Source organism: Manduca sexta, chromosome 1 (genome assembly GCF_014839805.1).
Source record: "Manduca sexta isolate Smith_Timp_Sample1 chromosome 1, JHU_Msex_v1.0, whole genome shotgun sequence".
NCBI classification, from domain to species: domain Eukaryota; kingdom Metazoa; phylum Arthropoda; class Insecta; order Lepidoptera; family Sphingidae; genus Manduca; species Manduca sexta.
The window spans coordinates 4,135,818-4,159,439 of NC_051115.1; the positions used below are offsets into that span (position 1 = coordinate 4,135,818).

The following is a 23,622-nucleotide window of genomic DNA, read 5'->3' on the forward strand; positions in this document are numbered from 1 at the left end:
TTTTTGATTTAGTAGTTTAATGCGAATATGGCGTGTGCGTGGGTGTTTTTCTGACTGAAAGTGTGATGTTGCCGCTGCGACGAATTCTCTTAGAGTAGTAGTAGTGGCACTAGGGCGCGTAAAATTAAAATTTCTTTTTTTTAATATTTATTTTGTTCAAAACTTACACTTTTTTGTTTTACATCTACGGCTCAAGTAACTTATTGTAGTGTTATTTTCAAGTAGATAAGTATGTGATTTCAGTTAGTAACGCCATGTCAAAATGACCCTGTATATTTATATGCAACCTGCGGGAATTCACAGAAATAGCTCATAGATGTATTGAAAGTTATTGTTAAGATTAATAATTAACTTCTTTATCTGTATAACATCGCATTAGTGTTCTGTTATGGTGTTATAATATTATATGTATAAATAGTAAATCTATATATATATAAAAATGAATCCCTATTTCCCTTGGTCACGCCATCACGCGTGAACGGCTGGACCGATTTCACTATTTTTTTGTTGTGTTTATTATTATCAGGAGAAGGTTCTTATGAAAGAGAAAATTCAAAAAATTGCGCGGAAAATTAGAAAACTTAAGAAAACTTAACGAAAATATTAATTTTATATAACTGTCCATTGTTTGAAATAACTGGCAGCGATTGACAGAACGCGCGCTGCAAATTCATAGTTAAGACGGGACAACGTCCGTCGGATCCTAGTAAATAAATAAAACTGTCGTTGTGTGTGTTCCGCGCCAAGATAGGCGAGTCTATCGCCACATCGGGCACAAATTCCAGACTCCTGAATACCGAGTAGAAAACCCCAAACAACACTTACCCGACTCAGTATTCAAACCTCAGATTGACCACAAAGGCAGTCATAATCGTCAAAACGCTTTTAGAATACGTCTAACAGCTGGTCCACATTATCACCCACGTGTAAGCATTTCCGGAGCGCCCTGTGAACATATCTTTGACCGATAAGAGATAATGACGTCACTGATTATCCAACGGTTCGCGCGGCGTCGATTCCCAGTGGATACGGCGCCGTTTAAGATACGTAACAATTTTTGAAGATTTTTGATCCCCCCTAGCCCCCTATGTAACGCACACTCTCCCTTCAAAAAGTTATGTAACTCTAAAATTACATTTCTTCTTTCGAATAATACCGGAATATCGTTAATATACCTTTGTTTTAAAATAAAAAATCTAATGTTACATAAGACGTTGTACAGTACCGGAAAATCGAAAATGATTAAATATCCTTATGCACCTACCTTATTTATCTCCACCACCCTTAGGTTGACTGGGAGGGAATGCCTTTGGCATTAAGTCCGCCGATATACAGGTATGTGAAGTGTAAATAAAAATCGCTAATATTACCTTTGTTTTAAAATAAAAAATCCAATGTTACGTAACGCATTGTTCGAACCCCCCGCGCCTGTTACGCATCGTAATGTTTTAGAAGACTCCCCTCCCCTCCAAATTGTATTACGTAATGCTTGAACGGCCCCTAAGCAACTCCGCTAGCTCAGCGATCCAAAGTTGGTCTTGGCTTTGGAAACGAGTCTAGGAGTTGTGAAGTGTTCACATAACTAAATTCTTGCCGCCTTCTCTTTATATAATATAGCGACCCGCCCCGGCTTCGCACGGGTGCAATGCTGATACTAAATACACTACAGAAAAACTGTGGACGTTGTATGTAAAAACATAGCGGCCCGCTCTGGCTTCGCACGGGTATAACATAACAAAATAACAGTATTTCTCCACTATTTAATGGATGTTATTATACATATAAATCTTCCTCTTGAATCACTCTATCTATTAAAAAAAACCGCATCAAAATCCGTTGCGTAGTTTTAAAGATTTAAGCACACATAGGGACAGAGAAAGCGATTTTGTTTTATACTATGTAGTGATAATAGTATGTCCTGTAATTTATACTGTCCCACTGCAAGGGCTTCCTCTACTGAGGGAATAGGCTTTAGTCCACCACGCTGTAGTGCGTGCAGACTTCACACACCCTCACTCCTATAGCGATATTTAGTTATAAGACCGGCCATCAGGAGCTTTGTGCTCCAAAATTTATAACCATTTGGTAATAAACTGCTACCATCTTTGAAATATCCAAATATACTAATGAGCGCGTTAAAAACGTTCAAATCACGATATTAAAGCAAAATAATGAATTATTTTATATTGATGTTTTGTTATTTCACAGTAGATTGAACCATCGCATGAGCGCAATTTTTGTATGACAATCTTCTCAAAGTCCGCTCTATATAATCATAGAGCTCTTTGGTTAGAAATAAACCTAGAAACACAGATAGGATGATATCTGGACCTTCTAGATTAATAAATAGGTTGCTTTTAACAAAACAACACAGTGATGTTTATATTGTAATTGTAATTGTAAGGTTTTATTGACTTTTTTATTTGTAAATACTGGCCATTTTAGTAGATGGACACCCAAAATTTAAATAGCTATACTAAAATGCCGGATATAACACCCTCATATTTCCGACGGCTCGGCTTGCTTCTCAGTATTCGCTTAATTAGCGAACCAGTCCATAGACAACCTGTAACAAGAGCACATTGACCATAAACCACGCGCAACCTTCATACTTCAAAAGCGCGCCAATGTCATTTTGCATCCGCCAATTTGTTTTCGATGTTATTCGTTAGTAAATAACGTTTCATTTCCTTTAACTTCTATTTTAGTTTTTTTATATCTTGTCGATCGTGAGAACTAAATTATTACATTCGAAAACCGACGTTATTTGTTTGCAATAAAACTTATTTTTGCATGTTTTACTATACTTATACCTGTTTCTTTGACCGCTAATGACCCCTTGAAAAAGCGCGGGAAATGTGCGACCATGTACTATTGTATTTTATACCTTCTGTACTAAATTTAAGGTTGTAATTACCTTGCAACTAACTACCCATGTGATTTTACATCGTTATGTAACAACACAAAGCAATATCTATACTTATTTGTGTCAAAATATAAATCCCTTTCTAGACGCCATTGTTATGATTTCCCTCCAAACCTAACCTAGAAATCTTAACGGGTAGTATTCTTCGAAATGGCACGTATAGAATACAAATTATGTGATAGCTTACAGCTGATAGCAAAAAATCTCTTGTTACGGAGGCCCATTTGGGATTCCAGTAATATTTACAGAGAGAATTACAAACAACTCTTTACTCACTAGGTCGTATCACGTATGCAAGGGTTCCATTAGTACCACCGCAAGGTCTATTCATCTAGAAAGGTTTGCTCGTCGCATTATTTATTGTTTTCAAAATAGAAATGTAAATACAACATTCTAATAAATAGTTTAGTTGTACGCTGCTTGTGATAATAATTTGTTTATTTAGACGTCCATAAAATGGCTCTAAAAAGTTGTTCCTTAGTCCACTTTCAGATTGAAAAGAAAGTACGGTAAAAAAACGGTCGTATCACTCAATATATCCAGTTATATGACAAGGATGAATGATACTTATTCCGTTGCATAATTGGATTGAAGATTCGATTGACGTGCGGTATTGGATAATAATAATAATTTTGTAAAAAATTAGGTAAAAATGTAAAAAAAAACTTTGAAATACTTAAATAGAAAAAAATATATAAATTACGAAGGAAATAGAAATAAACAAAGAATATTAATAAAATAGACTTGAAACGAGAATATAACTTAGAAAATTACTTTCAGATAAAATGAATGTAATCTACGTAAAAATAAACACAAAAATACACATCACGGCTTTATCCATGAAGGATAAGCAGAGGTGCAACCACGACACCCATTTTTCGCCAAATGTGTTCTCTTTATATGAAGGGATTCGAACTAGGATGAGGGACGAAAAAGGAGATATAAGTAGATTATAAAATATAGCTTATATTTACTGATAATAATTTTGAATTTAATTTCGTTCCGTTTCATGCATACGAGATACCTTGTAATCCTTTATTATGTTTTTACAATCGTAGTTTACCATGTGACCTATTTGGTTATCATTCATTCATAACGTAGGTCGTATAGGTTAGGTACAAAAAGGCGCGATACTTCGCAATCGTGGACGGTTCTCATCTGAATGGAGGGGAGAGAAGGTAAATGAGTCAATGTCTGACATACTAGTCGGAAATACTCGAAATTTTTGCAAATAAGTAATAAGAATCGATATAGTTTTCTAAAGGTCGAGTATGTATGTACACTAAAAATATTGGTTGTGCAAATACTGCACTATAATATGGACAATTTATACTGATTTTACAATTTATTCCGCCAAATTGCTTTCTCTCCGAGCGGAGTGGTGAGAAAAGAGCACTTTTTGTCTTATCAGTAATTTTGAAAATATCCAATATTGGTAATGAAAAGAGGTTATGAAAGAAGGCGGTAAAACACGCCTCTGCGTCTGCAAAAAAAGTTATATCAAAGGAAACTTTGTATACAGCCATAGATTTTTCATTCTTAAATTATCATACATGGATAAAGAGGATTTATCGAACTTTAGTTTGAGTAGATATAGATTGCTACTAGCGATAAGACCGCGTGTTAAACTTGTTGCAGGAATTTCTAAGTGTTTTTGAAGGATATACTTATTAAATAAAGAATTTTGTAAAAGTATAACTGCACTGATTAGCGAATAAGTGCACTGCCAACATGTTGTTTACGCCTGTGCAAAAATGTAGAAATTGTAAACTTTTTTCATTAACCCATTATTTAATAAACTATATTCATGGTCAAATAATAAATTATAAATAGACATTTTTGAAATGTAAGGCGCCATGAAAGCAAGGGCAAACCTGCATACATCCTCTAAAAGTGTAACAACAAATAAACTACAATAGAATAAATAGAACGGTACCAAATATTAAGCAAAGGAAACGCACTTCACACATTCCGAGAAAACGACTAATATGCCGATAATCTGCGTCCATTGAAAAACTCTTTTATCTGTCATTTTTTCTATCGACGTTAGCTATTCAAAATTTATCCATGTGATCATAGTAATAAAGTACAAATTAACAGTAAAGAGAATCATTGCAGGATGCAAAAGCGCGCGAAACCGCCGCGTCGGTTACGGTACCGTTGCGCGCGGGCGTTAACTTTTCAAATCTGGAATGTTTGGTACTTCCAGACGACTCTCCCGTCGAGTTCCGACAAACACGCACTATTGTAGAAATCACACATGTACCGTACGACAATGTTATAAGATCGTTTTTAGATTGACATTAATTTGCAAGATGGCAAATAAAAGTTGGTACGGTTTGAGTATCGGCAAAGTTTGAGGTACGGTTATAAAACAGATTTTTATATGGGAATTGTTGTTATCGACATACAAAAGTTATGTTTGTACTGTGCACTTGTCTCGATGTGCGTTGGTAATTTTTTTTCGAATTTAAATATAGAATTTTTTGACACGCCGCCTTTGTCTATGTATAAGTAATAGTTTGTTACATGTGTGAAAAAATCTCGTGATTTTTTTGAATAACAAAAAATAATTGCGTAAATCGTAGTTCGTTAATTTCATGGCACAAACATGTTTTAATGGGTAATATCCAGTGATTTTGTCAATGTCTCTTAGTTTTGTAAGTAATCAAATTTGGACATAAAAACACCTGTACTTCTTTTTTTTTTATTTATTGCTTTGATTGACGAGAGGAGCTTGCCGTTCGCCTGATGATAACCGATACCACCGCCCAGAAACAGTATAAACACCAACACCTTGAATTATAAAGTATTGTTTGGTATTCCACTGCGCTCGCCATCCTGAGACATGAGATGTTATTTATTATGTCCAGTAGTTACACTGGCTACAATGTCCTTCATACCTACAACAGTGACTACACACTGCTGCTTGACAGTGCGGTGTTACACAGGCGGACTCTCACATATGAGAGACCTACCACCAGTAAAGTAAGCAATTTCTCTTATCAAACCATCACTAGATTGTTTACATTGTCTGCAATTCCAAGTTTTTTCACTACTCTTTTGCAAACTTAAATCAATAAATAAAATTATTGAAAGTATTTTTTAAAACGCCGACATTGTCTTTTAGAAAAGATAATCCGTCCATTGTCTTTGGTGCCGCAGCGGGTATTGTCTCCGGCACAGTTAGGTAACCCGTGGATTATAATAAAAACATTATCCTCCTTTCTTGCAGGTGGGTAAAACAGATGATATGATGATGAGATTTCTGTGAGGTCACGTTTGATGAAATACCATAGAGCTATAATTAACAAAATATAGTTTTTACAACCATTTATTTGTGAGTTATTTGTGAGCTTGCCTTTTGTACTGAAGTGCGAGCGAGGTAACATTGTATTTACTGTGTTTTGTTTATTTTTTAACCCCCCTTCCCCCTCTACTAAAACGTTTTTATACCCTTATACATAAGACTAGGCAGTATGGTCGAAAGACAGCAGCCTCTGGACGAACTAAAAAAAAAAATGTTACACCCTTGTTGGCATATATCGTTTGCGGAAGAAATCAGCCAGTTTTCTTACTTAAATGTTACTAAAATAAAAAAAATCGTAGATTATAAATGCTAATAATACTATTCTAATGTAATTCAAGCGAATTTCGAATTGAATTTACATAAGTCAATGTTCTTCGTTTTTATCACTATTTTAACGAGCTAGTTGCTCGCCTGGTTAGTCGTATAGAGAACAGGTAGGGTTGAATAGAAATATAGAAATAATTTACAAAGAAGGCAACTTGATTGTAATTCGTTTTTGCTCGCGGCTTCGTCCGAAACAAAATGCATTTCTAGGATACAATTAGCCTATAGGTGGTAAAAAGCACTCCTTAGTGATCCCACGGGACCCCACGATAGAGGCTTGCCTACTGTGGGGACTGTCAATACATTAATTAATTTTGTACATTTCAATAAAATTCATACTTTCTATATTCGTTACGCGATAAATAAAAGCGGCGATAACCTAGTTGGTTGTGGAACGGACTGCCAAGACGAATGTCCGCAGGTTCAAATCACAAACACACCTCTGACTTTTCTAAAATCATGTGTGTATTCTTTGTGAATTTATCGTTCGCTTTAACGGTGAAGCAAAACATCGTGAGGAAACCTGCACATCTGTGAAGTTCTCTATAGGAATTTCGAAGGTGTGTGAAGTCTACCAATCCGCACTACAGCGTGGTGGACTAAGGTCTAATCCCTCGCAGTAGTAGAGGAGGCCCGTGCTCAGCAGTGGGCAAGTATATAATACAGGGCTGATATTATTATTTAACCATAAAGTCCTTATCGCTTGTTCTTCCATAGTTTTTTTTAAATTATAGTTTACAGCCACGGTTTCACTTGTTCTGCCGATCTTTCATCTCAAAAGTACCTGTGCCCCCGAAATTAAAAAAAATGCACAGTTCTTATTCTCAGAATGGGCAAGAATGCGGCGCGGAGGACAGGTTTCGAACGATATAAAAAAAGGCGGGCTCAGCTGATTCAGCCTGTACCACGATACTCTGTGTTATCGCTAAGGTTTTCTGAACTGTATTATTTGTATAAATGTATTGCTAATTATATTCCAATTAATTCATATTGCATAGTTAAAGAAAACATCCGTTTGCAATATATTTTCATGAAATTTAGTACAGCGAAGTAAACTTGAATGTTAGGTAATGACATAGGCTAAAAACGGCATTATTTAAAAAAACTTGCAGTAGATAAGGGCTAAAGTAAAATAAAATCAATAGATATTTCATTGTAGATACATAATAAAAAATCCTTTGTATACCTATAGAATATTATGAAATATTTTGTGTCAGAAAAAGTTAGATTAATGAGGATGCTTTTGGTAATGGCCGAACTTTTTGCTATACCCAAGACATTACCTGCTTATAACTATGATTTAATCGATTTGTATATAAAAAAAATATTGATCTACTAACAAAACCAAAACTACAACTACTACAATATGTCTAACTTTTCGGTCGCTAGATCTAATCTCATACATCGACGTATATTCTACAGACACGAACGTCCATATAAACTATTTGTTCCAAGTCTGAACTAAAATGGCAACCAAAACTTCACTGTTATAACCTATTTATTCACTTGAACAACAAATAATTGCACATATTTGACTTATATTTTTTATGCACATCCAGGTTTACACTTAGACTCGAGTTCTTATATCATGAGCGCCACTCCGTACACAACCACAAGCTGTCAATATTGACCCTATTAAAATCAGTTTGAATGGATATCAAATGAAATTATTTGATCTCAGTGAATGTTCGGGACGCCAAATCTAGTACTTAGTACATAATATTATATCGATGAATCGCATAGCATCAAATACAATACAAATATTGCATCGTATTGTAATATTTACACTTGTATTGATAAAATAGGTTAATAATTTGACTTCTCTATTGAATCAGGCTATAATTAGATAAAAAAAATTGATCTGATTGAAAATTCGGTTAATAATTCGTTTTTAGGTTATGCAATCCACTTAGCGACAATAACTGTCGCTCGCCACCGTGGTATGGGCTGTCTAAAACCTGTTTTGACAATCAGCTGTTCCCGCCAAAAATTGTCAACCCTTCCATAAACTACAAAAGACAGATTCCATTTTTAAAATTCAACATTTTGCAGTCAACAATGAGTTTTTATTGTGTTTATACCTGAGGTTTATACATTTTAATCAAAGAAAGAGTTCACTGCGTTCCCATGATCAGCTGATGGCCGCCATTTTTGCTAAACGTCTGGTCTGGGTGGTTATTAGGGTCACTTCGACTTTGTCATTGTTGGAATTGTCAATATTTAAAAATGTTTTCGGAAACGAGTCTTCTGTTTGTGAAACCGTCCTATCTTTGTTACCCTTAAAATACTCCACTCTTTTTCGCAAAACTTTTTTTTTAAACCGCCTTTCGTATTAATAATTAATAACACGAGAAAGGATATATTTGTATATTTTTGATTAGAGAATTATTCTTTAATTAAAATATTAATGTATATTTAGATATGTCGTGGTTAAATTTGAAGTTTTTCTTGTATTATTCTAGGAAACATTGCCGTTCTCTATAATACAAAAATATAAGTTTTTAGAGGGTTTTTGAGAGCATAATTATATCTCTTATTAATGTACTTTACATAAGTTACATCAGTTCCAAGCTGTCTAATATTTAACTAACGCCAAAACCATGTGATATTTGAATTTATTTTTTTGCCAAGTTCACTCTTTGTTTTCTATTTAAAGTATATTGTTACGTATTGCAGTTTTAAGCTAGATACTTTATCAGAAGCTTTAGGAGAGTTGCAAACGTTGCTATTCTATTGTGTCTATAGTTTTTTTTATTTATTTATTCACTTATGGTTATAATATGTCATTCTTATACATTTTCTTGTTTTATATTAGTGTTAATGATTGTAAAAAGGCATCTTATAAACCCCAACTTTTTACATACTACGATGGGGAGAAAGATCTCTTAATTTTCATCTGATACTGCTTCCGTATAAAAACATGAGCCAATAATGATTTCTTATGTTTATGCAAATGTTAGACATTTAAATTAAGATATTTTATACTAAAGACCGGCTGCCAGACTTCAAGACACTGTGAGCTCATTCTGCGTAGATCGGACCACCAACAGTTAAAATTTAAAAAGTTGTATAAGTGTAAAATGTAGGTAGATATTGTATTTTTTACGGATGACTAACATCTCAATGCGCTCCGTGACCATGAAGGCTGCAATTCGAAACATCGGGGGAAAATTATAATATAAGAACCGCAATAAAATCCGAAAAATAATTTTAAAACAAAAGTCAATATTAAATTTTAATTCCTTTGCCTATTTAAAGGGAAGGTTTACAATAGACATATATCGGCAAATCAATTCGCTAATAGCACCCCGATCATATGGTATACAAGACCACGTCATCGCGAGACGGGTATACACCTGTCTCTCTCGCACACATAACCTTATACGACACGTGGTTTGAGGCCCCTTTGAGGCAAGGGATAAGGGTTTTTACGACTATGGCCGCCATGATTGTCTATAAACAGTAGAGTATCAATACTATCGCGCTGTGCAAGAATTTTTATCCTGGGAAAATAAATCTTGTAATACAATATAATATTAGATCAGCATGTGTTTGCTTGTGGTAGGCTAAGATGTTTTTATTACATAGATACGTTGTCCGAGCTCACTGGCAAGACGAAAGCAAGGTAATTGCCCGACATTCACTTAGTCAACCTCCAACCACTGTCGCGGCTAGTCGGCTTACAAACTTTTTGTATTTTTATAAATAAAATGCCTTCCTGTGTTTTTAGACGATGTACAAATTATACTCAAACTGTGAATGAAAAAAACGTTTCATTTCATACGTTAGTAATAAGTATACACTATTTAACTTATTTTTAAACTAATAAATGCGTTTCATTCGACTGTCATGGCGACCAGAGACCGATAAACTAGATGGCCACGGCGGTCGTCGCTCGGGCCGTATCAATGCTCGCTGCTAGGGCTGCACAAGTATGTGACTATAGTAAATACTGCGCTGTTTTTATGTGCAATTTTGTTAGTCTATGACGCGTCTATTTGTAAAACGTCATTGGGTGGTAGGATATATTTTATATCCGCCCGAATAGCGACTTTACACAATGTGTTAAACCCGTCATAGTGGTGGTTAGTTTGCCCGATATAGCGATAGGCTCCCTATAATGGGTCGGAACACGTGTATGCGTTGTGCCTCTACCGTGCCTTCAGTGTTAAATAGACTAAACACAGACTTATCAACCGTCGAGCTATTTCCCACAGTTTCTTGGTAAAATGTATTTAAACACTAAATATTTCTCCACGAGCCTTTCAGTTTTAAGGTAAAATGTATTTTCTGCATATCCACACTTCAAATAACAAGCATAGTAAATATTTTAAGTAAAACACACTTAGGTGACGCGACGGGAAGCTACATTTGTCTTGAGTGAGAATATTTTACTGTTGCTGGTGGGAATCGTCCTCTTGTACTGTATGACTTTACCTACTAGCCTTTAAATAGATGGTTTATGTTGATCTGTTGTTAATATCAGCCCCGTAATTGTCCCAGTGGTAGGCACGGGACTCCTCTACTACTGAGGCCTTAGTCCACCACGCTGTAGTGCTGGCAGACTTCGCATACATTCGAAATTATTATAGAGAACTTCTCAGGTATGCAGGTTTCCTTCGAATGTTTTCTTTCACCGTTGAAGCAAGCGGTAATACATAAAGCATACACACATAACTTTAGAAAATTCAGGGATGCGTTTGGGTTATAAATCTGCGGATATATGTCTCGGCAGTCCGCTCCACTCCCAACAATGCTATCGCCGCTTTTATAGGCGTTGGAAATTAAATTGATTTTGGACAAATGATAATCTTCTATCTATATCTATCTATCTTCTTCTTCTATACTTATAATAAATCTGTAGAGAGGTCAATTCTGTACATGAAATATATTTCAAAAATAACTATCAGGGGGTGATTAGGGATCGATACTGATGCCAAAAATGCAATTAGTAAAATTTTTGTCTGTCTGTCTTTCTGTCTGTCTGTCTGTCTGTTTGTCTGTATAACCGTTATAGAAACAAAAACTACTCGACGGATTTTAACGAAACTTGGTACAATTATTTGTCATACTCCTGTGCTGGTTATAGTATACTTTTGCTTTTACAGTTGCGAACGCACAGGCAGGCGGCTTGCTTGGCACCTAGAGGCTAGCGAATCACCTAGCGAGTAGCTTCGTAAAACGAAAATTCTCGAACGTTCGCGATCGGCTCCATTTTTGAAGTCCTAAATCCACGCGGGCGAAGCTGCGGGCGGAAGCTAGTACATAATAATTTCGTTCGACATTGGCCGAAGATTTAGCCAAAAGTATTTTTAGCTGAGACAAAATCCAAAGCCCAATTTTTGGTCGGACACCGATGCTATAATATTTAAGTATAACGGAGTAATTTCAGTGTTTGCACGTCGCGTTAAGGTAATGTGTTTGGTTTAAATACATTTTCAGTCTAAAGAGAATTCGCACCTCCAGTTAGTTCCTTGCAAATAGTTTACTCTTGTTCGTACAAGCTAAGAGCCTCCTTAAGGTATTCTCAAAGTAAACTGTGTCCACCGGTGTGCATAAGATATTGCTTGCCTTGTCTGTGTCAATCCGTTCTCGCGACATCCCTTAATTACTTTTCTATCCCTTAATTTGTCTTCTAATAAAATAAATAATTCAAATATTCCCACGAGCGCAAAGAACCAAATCTCTTAATTACTCTTCTATCCTTTAATTTATCTTCTAACAAAATATATAATTCAAATATTCCCACGGGCGCAAAACACCGGAATAAAAATAAAAAAATAGACTATCCCTCTTATTCATAGACGTTATTTATCTAAGCTCTATCGCTGCTGTAATAACAAGTCTTTCTCAGTGCTGACGGCCTGGCAGGCTTCGCAGTGCGTAGATGTAGGGCCGTTGTGATTGGCTAATATTGAGATACAACTTGAATCTATTAGACTGTCAGATAAACAAAGCTGGGAAACAGACTTGTTATCACAGCAATGCTCCATCCTTAGATAAATAATGTCTATGAATAAGGAGTTAAAATATATTAATTATAATTTGTTGTGTTGCCCAAATGAAGTAAATAAATGAAACAAATTACATTGTAGTCATTCTTTTAATTTATTTCTAAAAACTTTATAAATATTCTGTTTTAAAACTCCTTCCTCGTCGCTATAACTCGAAAAATAATTTATTTTATTTTTCGGTCTGGCAATTCTTTCTTTACCAATTCTTAAAACTATATTCTGTACCATATTACCGTGGCGTAAGACATCATTTACTTTATCTTTAAATTCTCGCTCCTCAATACTGTAATCTGAATTAAATGTGTTTCTTTTGTAAGAAATTAATTTACTTTTATTTATATTTTCTTTAGATATGTCTATCTTAGAATATTTCTTTGTTCTAATTAATTTATTATGTCTTGTTTTAATTCCAATATTTCTTTTCTTCGCATTCTTTTTTTTTGTGGAATTAAATTGACTTCCATTTTTATTTCTTTTACGTTTTGCATTTTCTACATTATTTTTATTAATATGTAAATGCTTAATTTTACTATCTCTCAATAATTTTTCATAATTATCCATATTATCGGATAATTCCCGTTTTTTCGTGTAAATATTTCTTTTATTATTCTTTTTATGTTTGTTGCGTTTTATTTTTCCAGTGCATAATTTTTTATGGTTATTTTTCTTATGAATTTTGTTTTCGTGTTTGCGAGGTACTCTTTTATACATATTTAATAACGTAGATTGAACTGAAATGTAATAATAAATTAGTTTACTTCATAGACGTAAATTCTATAGACACGAACGTCCGTATAAACTATTTGTTCAACATCTGAACTAAAATGGCGACCAAAACGTCACTGTTATAACCTATTTATTCACTTGGACAACAACTAATTTTACTTATTTGACTAATATTTTTTATTCACATCCAGGATTACACTTAGACTTGAGTTCTTATATCATGAGCGCCACTCCGTACACAACCACGAGCTGTTAATATTGACCATACTAAAGTCAGTTTGAATGGATTGCAGTTCAATTCAGTTGAACACAGTGAATGTTCGGAACGCAAAATCTAGTATACAGTACATATATATCGATGGTGTCATTAATTTCACAATAAATATGCCACTAAGTTATTTATTCCGTGCATCTCCAAGTACACATCATTTTAATTTACAACTAACACTAGCCAATTTAATAATAAACATTTATTTATTTATTGCACTTCATATACAACTGTATACAGGCGGACTTAATGCCATAGGCATTCTATACCAGTCAACCTTAGGGTGGTGCAGAGATGATCATGGTAGGTGCAAGAAAAAAAGGTTGAAAACATTTCAGTATATACTTAAAATTGTTCTACAAAGATAGTCGTAAACCATTGCATATTCCCGCACCATGCAAAGGAACGAATACTCAAGTATGTTTGCTAGAAATCTTACCCATCAGTGTAGTACTGACTCCATTATTTTTCCGTATCCTGCGCATGCCAGGGAACCTTCTTATTATAGCATTGTTGATGGAATCAAAGAGAACTTGTATCTTATGAGTGCCCGTCATCCTTCTGTACGGAGCGAGGAGTGTTTCATCAAATATTTCGTCTGCCAGTTGCACGTTAGTCTTTGATATATTTGGGAACAGCTTAACTTCCTTTAATGTCTAAAAAAAATTCTCTTTTAATGCTTTGAATGACGAGACGAGCTCACCGTTCGCCTGATGGTATACGATCCATAAACAGTAGAAACACCAACTTTGAATTACAAAGTATTTGGTATTCCACTGCGCTCGTCTGAGACATGAGATATTGTGTTATTATGTCCAGTAGTTACACTGGCTACAATGTCCTTCAAACCTACAACAGTGACTACACACTGCTTGACGGAAATAGACATTGTGGTGGTACCTAGCCAGGCGGACTCTCACATATGAGAGACCTACCAGCAGTGAATATAGATGACGTGAAACACCGACGCTCTACGAAGTCTGCAGCCGCTGAACATTCTGAAGGAGGCTCCAATCACTATCTGCGACTAGACAAGCCACAAATATTTGCCAAGGAACATCAATTCCTAGAATGATTCGCGAAGCTATTGAAATTAAACAACATCCGAATGTCAATTGAGGAGATGGTTGAAAGCTTGCACAAGCCTGGGATCCAGTTCTACATTTAATTAAATCGGAACACTAAAGACCCGCTGCCAGACTTCAAGACACTGTGAGATCATTCTGCGTAGACCGGACCATCAATAGCAAAAAATAAAAAAATATTATAATTGTAAAATGTGGGTAGATATTGTAACTTTCACTTGCGGATGAGAAACGTAAGACTAGGCAGTATGATCATAAGACTACAGCATGTCCTCTAAGGACGAAGAAAAAAAAATTGCAGATGAGCACTTCAGTCTCTCCCGTGACCACGAAGGCTGCAGTCTTCGAAACTTCGGGAGAAAATTATGTTACAAAAACCGCGATAACATCCGAAAAATAGTTTTATTTTAATGTCCAAAATTTGTGTAAACATAAGAAATCATTACATCTATATTTAGCAAATATTACCTTCAACAAATTTTGTCCCTCCATGTCGTTATAGAGAGTGTCCGCGTAGTCTATTATGCCGTTTATTTCGGCCGATAAGAATGTCCGTCTGTGTGTTAACGCGTAGTGTGCGGTTGCTGCATGACCTGCAAGACCATTATAACACTATTAAATACGAAGAATTTCTATGTCTTATTCATAATGTTTAACAGAAGGTTATTCAATTCGTACTATATTTTTTCTTTGTATAAATGTCAACTAAATACACGAACAAATTACCGAAATGTTAAATTTAAATTAACCTCCAAAAATATGTAAATAAACAAAAAAACCTAAATTAGAATGATTTTATTGCTTGTTTTAAAATTAATAAAGTAAAATTATTTGTTTATTTGTACTAGTTTTTGAGGCCGATTTTATTTTTTGTTAAATGTTTTTGGCATGTGGTTAGTTTCTCGTATGCAAGGACCCGTCTGGATAGATATAGCCGTGATGTTGAAGTATTTTAATTCTTTTTTTCACCTTTAGAATTAAATAAAATAATATAAAGCCATGTATTCCATTTTTTTTCGGCAAAGCAGTGTGTGCCTGACCGTAAGTATATGGCAATTTTTTTCGCACACTAAAAGACACGAATGCTATTATGTTATGGTAGGCGCAAGCTTTAAACTATGAAAATATGCTGCAGGTTGCATCAAGTACCTAGAACTCAAGACCTATCATCGCAATAAGTAAAATTTCTATGATATCTGCATTCGAAACATCCCTACTAAACATAAAAGTCTTTCATTTCTTATGTCTCCCTTGTTGGTGTTATTTCTGCGCCTGATGGTAAGTATATAGCAATTCATTGTACAGATGAAAAGAGTATTATAAACAATGCGGAGATTGATAAAAATAATACGGCACTGTCACGCTATGGCCATATTTGACTAAATAAATAAGCTAGACTAAAAACCTAAAATATAGCTTGCTTGCGTTTAATTGAATGAGATTTCCAAAGACCCCAATACCTATTTGCCTATGACTAGAGTCTCATTAGTTTTTCTGTTGAGTATCAACCCGTAATTTGTGCCCGATATGGCGATAGGCTTGCACATTGCAACGCAGGCGAAAAGTAGGTGCACTAATTACGTCTGCCTAGCCTTTCGGAATAAATGCTTGTTGTTAGTGTTGTATTAGCTACTAGTTTTATGAAATAAAATAACTAGATAAATGGTTGACCTGCCCAAATTTTTTCGTCACGTCCAACAGTCGGTATGTACTGTCTCTCAGAGTCAGTGCTGGTAACAACAGTATTTAGAGGCGGTTGTAGACAACTTAAACACTTCCGTCGGAGGAAGCTGTCGTGCGTAGGGTATATATATCCGCAGGTTCAAAACCCAAGGACACATTTCTGACTTTTCTAAAGTTATGTATATTCTTTGTGAATTATCGCTTACTTTAACGGCCAAGAAAAACATCGTGAGTAAACCTGCATACCTGAGAAGTTCTCTATAGGAATTTTGAATGTTTGAAGTCTGCTCGCACTACAGCGTGGTACACTAAGGCCTAATCCCTCTCATTAGAGGAGGCCCAGCAGTGGGACAGTATATAATACAGTGCTGATATTATTATTTAACTCACTCTGAGAGGGTGTGTGAAGTCTGCCCGCATTACAGCGTGGACTAAGGCCTAATCCCTCTCACTAGAGGAATCCCAGCAGTGGGACAGTATATAATACAGGGTTGATATTATTAAACTCACTCTGAACAACGTCTGCTGGGGCCGAGTTCATCAGGCGAGTGTTGTGCAGGAGTTTAGTTGTTAACGGTTCACCGAATGCAATTAGTTGTTGCTGACCATGAAGTCTGGAATGTGTTTGAATCTAAGATGTTTTTATTACATAGATACGTTGTTCGAGCTCAATACAGTCAAGACAAAAGCAAGGTAATTGCCCGACATTCACTTAGTCAACCTCCAACCACTGTCGCGGCTAGTCGGCTTACTAACTTTTTGTATTTTTATAAATAAAATGCCTTCCTGTGTTTTAGACGATGTACAAATTATACTCCAACTGTGAATGAAAAAAACGTTTCATTTCATACGTTAGTGATAAGTATACACTATTTAATTTAATTTTTAACTAGTAAATGCATTTTATTCGACTGTCATGGCGACAGAGACCTATAAACTAGATGGCCACGGCGGTCGACGCTCGGGCCGTATCAATGCGAGCTGCTAGGGCTGTACAGATATGTGACTATAGTAAATACTGCGCTGTTCTTATGTTCAATTTTGTTAGTCTATGACGCGTCTATTTGTAAAATGTCATAGCCTAGAGTATTTGGGTTGGGAAAGTAATTGGATTAAAACTAAGGTCTAATAATTTGCTGGTGGTAGGATATTTATATCAGCCCAGATAGCGACCGTACACAAGTTAAAACTCGCCATAGTGGCGGTAAGTGTGTCGCGTTCCGGGATCAGCCTATGTATATCCAACAGACATAATTGTGTCGACTGAGGGGTAATCTCTCGTCAGTCGACATTCTATTGGACCGCACTCTTACCATCAGGTGTAGTTGGTTCACTTTGCTGTGCTCGTTAAAAAAGCAATACTTCCAAATCGATCAATTGGATCAATGAAATTTTTTTTTTTTTTCATTAACTGACTTCAAAAAGAGGAGGTTCTCAATTCGATGTGTATTTTTTTAAGTTATCTGATAATTTAGTAATTTATTAACCGATAGGGAAATTCTTTTTTAATTGAAAGTATCTAAAGTCTTCTCACAATATGGTAAAGTAAGGACTGAGCTAGACCTCAGAAAACACGCCTAACGGTGGGACAGTATACAGTTTTTTTCCATGACCCTACGTTAAGCCTGGCGGGGGTCGGCTTATAGAAACATACTGGACTTTTGGGTGACCGCTTTATACTCGCAATCCTTGGAAATTAAGCAACCTGAGGACAACCTACTAACCGGTTATGAACCTCGGCTCAGGCTGGTCACAGAGAGGATGAAACATCTACGGCTATGGATATAATCCGTAACAGATTTTAAACTAAAATAATAGTTTAAAAATTAAAATATAATTTGTTTTATAGAAGCAGATGTTAACATGAAGAATACTTATGGAAGTAATAGTCGTATTATATACTAGCATTATATAAACTACCTTTCACCTTTTTTTTCTGCTTTAAATGACGAGACGAGCTATTCGCCTGATGGTAAGCGATGCGATCCATAAACAGTAGAGACACCAACACCTTGAATTACAAAGTATTTGGTATTTCACTACGCAGGCCATCCTGAGAAGATGTTAAGTCTTATGTCCAGTAGTTACACTGGCTACTTCTCAAACCGGAACACAACAGTGACTACACACTGCTTGGCGGCAGAAATAGACATTGCGTCATACAGGTCTTATAAATCATACAGGTGTTGACAACCTCACCTACTTACAATTGGTTCCAATCTTACTATTAAGAGTCTGGCGTATTGCTTCTTCATTGTTGCTACATATTCGAATAGCTTTATGAAGAACGTGGTGAGATACCCGTTCTTCTGACTCTGCATATCTTGGAGTAGACCATCGAAGAACGGATCTCTTGTTGTTGTCACTGGTTTAGGGTTCTCTGCAAGGCCATATTTTGCGTGGTAAATAAATAATGTAACTAGACTAAAAACATGCAATTCCGGATCTTGTTTTTTTTGGAAACAGGGCAAAATCTGGATAATGCCGCTCCCGACCACCTATATTTTTAACTTGGCATCATCATCATTTCGCGCCGCGCGGGAAATAATTTATGTGTGTAATGTTCGGGATGTCTTAGTAGTCAAAGTTTACATTTGCCGCCCGGAGTATGGGCCCCGGCTTGCCCCACCATAGATCCGAGGCTGAAAACATGGTACATATTTGATCGCGTCTACGATACGACTTAAAGGTGACTCCATCTAAATTCCACACCTCACCGCTATTACACGCACGCACGAGCGAAGTGGAGTGCGATTCAGAACTTTGTAATTTAAATTTCGTGTGTTGCATACGTTTCTGGCCCCTACAATAAAATGAGCGGCTTGGTCGTCTCCAAGAATGACCTGCGTCATCATGCACCGTGTAAATGGTCATCATCCTATCTACTGCAAAAGACTTTTGGTACAATGATTCCTTCTTAGCCGAATTGCTACGGCGGCCAATCTCAACGGAAATCAGACAGGAGATATTATAATGCATTAGTGTGTGCAATACACAAGCACTCTCTGTTCCTCATAGTCCGGTGAGACGACATGAGCGGAGAGAGATCAGGACCAACGGCTTTACGAGCACGAGGAAATCACACCACCAACTTCCTGACTCCGAGCTGTAACTGTAATTTTTAAGATAGAAAAATCCAGTCACAATTATCTATAATATAAATTCAGTAAATAGGTCACTCACGATGTAACAGACTTCCAAACGGTCGATCAGGGTCTCCATGCACGCTGGGGGGGAGGGACCTCGTGGGACGCGGAGACTCTCCCGGTAACGGTCTGGGGGTCACGCCCGTGGGTCCGAAGTGAGGTATAGGTGGAGTCCATCTGATACCGTGAGTTGGACCTGTGGAGGAAATATGCGATGGGATAGTGATTTCTTATGTTTATGCGAATGTTAGACATTGAAATTAAACTATTTTTCGGATTTCATCGTGGTTTTTTATTCTAATTTTCTCCCGACGTTTCGAAGACTGCAGCCTTCGTGGTCAGGAGACTGAGGTGTTGTTCATCCGCAAAGTCAAAGTTACAATATTTACCTACATTTTAATGCCGCCATAATTGTGTCGACTGAGTGGTAATCATTTGTCGTTAGTCGACATTCTATTGGACCTAACTCCTCTTATCATTATATAAAGTGGGGTGACTTCGACGTATAAAAAAAGAATAGCACTGTCAAGTGACTTCATTACATAAGTAATAACCGGTAAGTTTCCCTTAGAATAATTATATCAGCCCTGTATTATATACTGTTCCACTGCTGCACGAGCCTCTACTACTGAGAGGGATTAGGCCTTAGTCCACCACGCTGTTGTGCGGGTAGACTTCACACACACTCATTCCTATAGAGAACTTCTCAGGTATGCAGGTTTCCTCACGATGTTTTCGTTCACCGTTAAAGCAAGCGATAATTCACAAAGCATTCACACATATCTTTAGAACAGTAGAGTTATGTTTGGGGTTTGAAGCTGCGGACATTAGTTTCGATAGTCCGTTCCGCAACTAGGCTGATAAAGGTTCCTTTGCCTGTTTAAAAAATCATCTTTGTCAGTAATACTAAACTGAACCTTACCTGGTATCTCTGCCGTGCCAGTATACCCAGGTTCTCCAGGCATCAGCTGAATCCCCATTTCTTCAGGGCTAGGGAACGCTCCAAGCACCTCAGGGTTGCGTGGTGGATATATCGTGGCTGGATGAACAGGCAACTCTGGGTAGTCAGGCCCGGGAGAATACCCTGGACGGCCTGGTACAGGGTACTCATTTGGATTGGGATAATTCGGAGGAATCCCAGGATGTTCAGGATTGTGGAACTGCCTCCCAGGGTTTGGAGTCGGTCTATCTTGGTTAATGTTTGATTGTCTGTCAATATCGCTTAAGCTTATGTACGGGTCGTCATATTTCTTATTCTTGTAATTCTCCTTGATTTTTTTAAGCATTAGATACTCCCAGTTAGTTGTATTCAATTTAGTAATATCTATCTTTTGTTTATCTATTTCCTTATTTATATTCTCCTTTTGTAAGTTCATAATTCTTTCCCTATTTAACCTCTCTTCTTCTATCTTTCTTAATCTCTCTCTGTTTGTTTTTTCTTCTTCTATCTTTCTTATTCTTTCTTCGTAGTTTTCTTTGTCTAAGTTCCTTAGTGTTTCATCTATCGGAGATCGAGCATCTTCAGGTATTTTACCCGTCTTACCCGTTAACTTTTTATTTAACAGATCAATTATTAAATTATTCAATTCCTTACCTCGAACTTCTTCGGAACTATTGCCCTTAGTAAAAAATATATCACCTCTACTCATGTTTATTTCTTTCAAATACCATTTAATTACGAATTCGTTGACATTACCTTCTGTGTAATTCAAATCTCTTTTCAAATCCAATTTGGATGCTACGAAAGACCGGTTTGCCACTACTTTGAAAAGGTTTAAGGCGTACTTTGTTAATTCGTGTCGCACTAATTTGGCTTGTTCGTCGTCTATTGTCGAATTTTCAATGGGTTTTGAAGATATGATGGTTGTGTTAACATCAGCGTCGTATTGTGGATGAGAGAATTTGTCTTGATAGTTTCCGTCGTATAGATAATCTAGAAAGTTCTGGTTTGTATTTGCTGAAAATACAGGCTTTATATTAAAGGTCAAAATAACTTTAGAAAATATATCAGTAACTAGCTTTTGCTCGCGGCTTCGCCTGCGTGAAGGAGTTTTCCGGGATAAAAGTCCCGCTATATATTTTCCCGGGATAGAAAGCCTATAACCTTCCCAGGGTCTTAAACTATCTCCATAACGTTGTATACACTTCTCTTTGGTTTCTGACTAGTCATTAGATCCAATTTAATGTAATTTAGATTATTATTGTCAGTAATCTGTTTAGTGTATCTTTATAAATAAACTAGCTTTTGCCCGCGGCTCCGCCCGCGTTATAAAGTTTTTCAGGCTAAAGTTTTCCGTTATAAAAGTAGTAGTTTCCCGGGAGCCTATGTTCTTCCCAGGGTCTCAAACTGTCTCCATACCAAATTTCATCTTAATACGTTGGGTAGTTTTTGAGTTTAACACGTTCAGACAGATGCAGCGGGGGACTATGTTTTATAATATATTTTTAGAACTTTTTAAGTGGAACAATCCCGTCATACATGATTGTTGCATAACTTTAACCGTTTACGCAGCGCAGGCAATGGAAGCTCTCAAAACTAATAATTTTCTCCGTTTTTGCAACATGTTTCATTACTGCTCCGCTCCTATTGGTCATAGCGTGATGATATATAGCTTATAGCACTCCAGGAACAAAAGGCTATCGAACACAAAAAGATTTTTTCAGTTCAAACCGGTAGTTCCTGAGATTAGCCATTACTGCTCCGCTCCTATTGGGTATAGCGTGATGATATATAGCCTATAGCACTCCACGAACAAAGGGCTATCCAACGCAAAAAGAATTTTTCAGTTTGGACCGGTATTTCCTGAGATTAGCCATTACTGCTCCGCTCCTATTGGGTGTAGCGTGATGATATATAGCCTATAGCACTCCACGAACAAAGGGCTATCCAACGCAAAAAGAATTTTTCGGTTTGGACCGGTAGTTCCTGAGATTAGCGCGTTCAAACAAACAAACAAACTCTTCAGCTTTATATAATAGTATAGATAAATAAATACCAAATTTCATAAAAATCCGTTCAGTACATTTTAAGAAAATTAATAACATACAGACAGAGAAGGGGACTTTGTTTTATAATATGTGTAGATGAGTTAAAATTTTCATTATCAAGCAGTATATATTTCATCCATCCAATTAGCTTCCAGGATATAATCTTGAATGCTTACATACAGAAGAATCTGTTATACAGACACGATCTAGTGACCTATCGTATTTATAAGTTGATTTGGGTCCTGTGTCCACTGATGAGATATGATTATTCGTTGCCAGTCGACACAATTATGCCGGCCTATTGGAACTGGATATACACAGACTGATCCCGGAACGCTTACGTGGTCCACTATGGCGGGTTTTAACACTTTGTGTAGGGTCGCTATCCGGGCCGATACAATTTATATAAATAATAAATAAATAAATAAAATGCTTAGGCGAACATAGTTGCGCTTATAAATCAAGGTACATGAGATGATTAAATTATTACTTATATTAAGTCGCTTGTATAACTACAGACATTTTATATTGGACATAAAAGAGATGAGAGTACAATGTAAATAAAGAAGCCAGCTCGGGCTGGCAGGAAAGAAGATATAATATATAAATATATATTATATCAAAACAGTTACTTACGTGTAAGAGTATCACACAATGCAAATGTTATATTACAAATAAATATAAAAGCCAACATTGTTATTGAATTACTTTTATAGGTTTACTAACTTGTGCCTGTGACTTCTCTATACATATAGAAATGACACTATTATATAGAACTAAACCTCCTTATTCATCGACGTTTTTTATCGAATGAAGGAGCATTGCTGTGATAACAAGTCTGTTTCTCAGTGCTGACGGCATGGCAGCCTTCGCAGTGCGTAGACATAGGGCCATTGTGATTGGCTAATATTGAGATACAACTTGAATCTAGTTGGCTGTCAGATAAACAAAGCTGAGAAACAGACTTGTTATCACAGCAATGCTCCGTCCTTAGATAAATAACGTCTAAGAATAAGGGAGTAACTTTTAAAATCTAGAATTGTAATATTTAAAACTGAAAGTGTTTTTATTTTGTATAAAAATATAATAATATCAGCCCTGTATTATGTACTGTCCCACTGCTGCACGGGCCTCCTCTACTGAGAGAAATTA

The 23,622-nt window shown here is 36.3% G+C and overlaps 1 protein-coding gene across 1 annotated transcript; it reads right to left on the reverse strand.

The window, feature by feature from the left end:
• Window positions 1-896: 896 nt before the first annotated feature.
• Window positions 897-23,314, reverse strand: LOC115454973. Its single transcript, XM_037443588.1, has 9 exons — window positions 23,107-23,314; window positions 20,405-21,439; window positions 19,520-19,678; window positions 18,536-18,716; window positions 16,847-16,950; window positions 15,122-15,246; window positions 14,008-14,224; window positions 13,219-13,305; window positions 897-946 (listed from the first exon to the last, which is right to left on the reverse strand). The coding sequence occupies exons 1-9, from the start codon at window positions 23,162-23,164 to the stop codon at window positions 897-899; spliced, it is 2,016 nt and encodes a 671-aa protein (XP_037299485.1). The 5' UTR covers window positions 23,165-23,314.
• Between the last annotated feature and the right edge of the window lie 308 nt (window positions 23,315-23,622).

Bases quoted from the DNA above. Each gene is read 5' to 3' on its own strand.
- LOC115454973 (XM_037443588.1), bottom strand. From the start codon at position 23,164: ATGTTGGCTTTTATATTTATTTGTAATATAACATTTGCATTGTGTGAT. The intron at 15,247-16,846 runs GTGAGTTTAATA...ATGGTCTTGCAG, and splicing joins CCCAGCAGACGTTGTTCAGA to GTCATGCAGCAACCGCACAC. The intron at 13,306-14,007 runs GTAAGATTTCTA...ATTACATTTCAG, and splicing joins AGTCAGTACTACACTGATGG to TTCAATCTACGTTATTAAAT.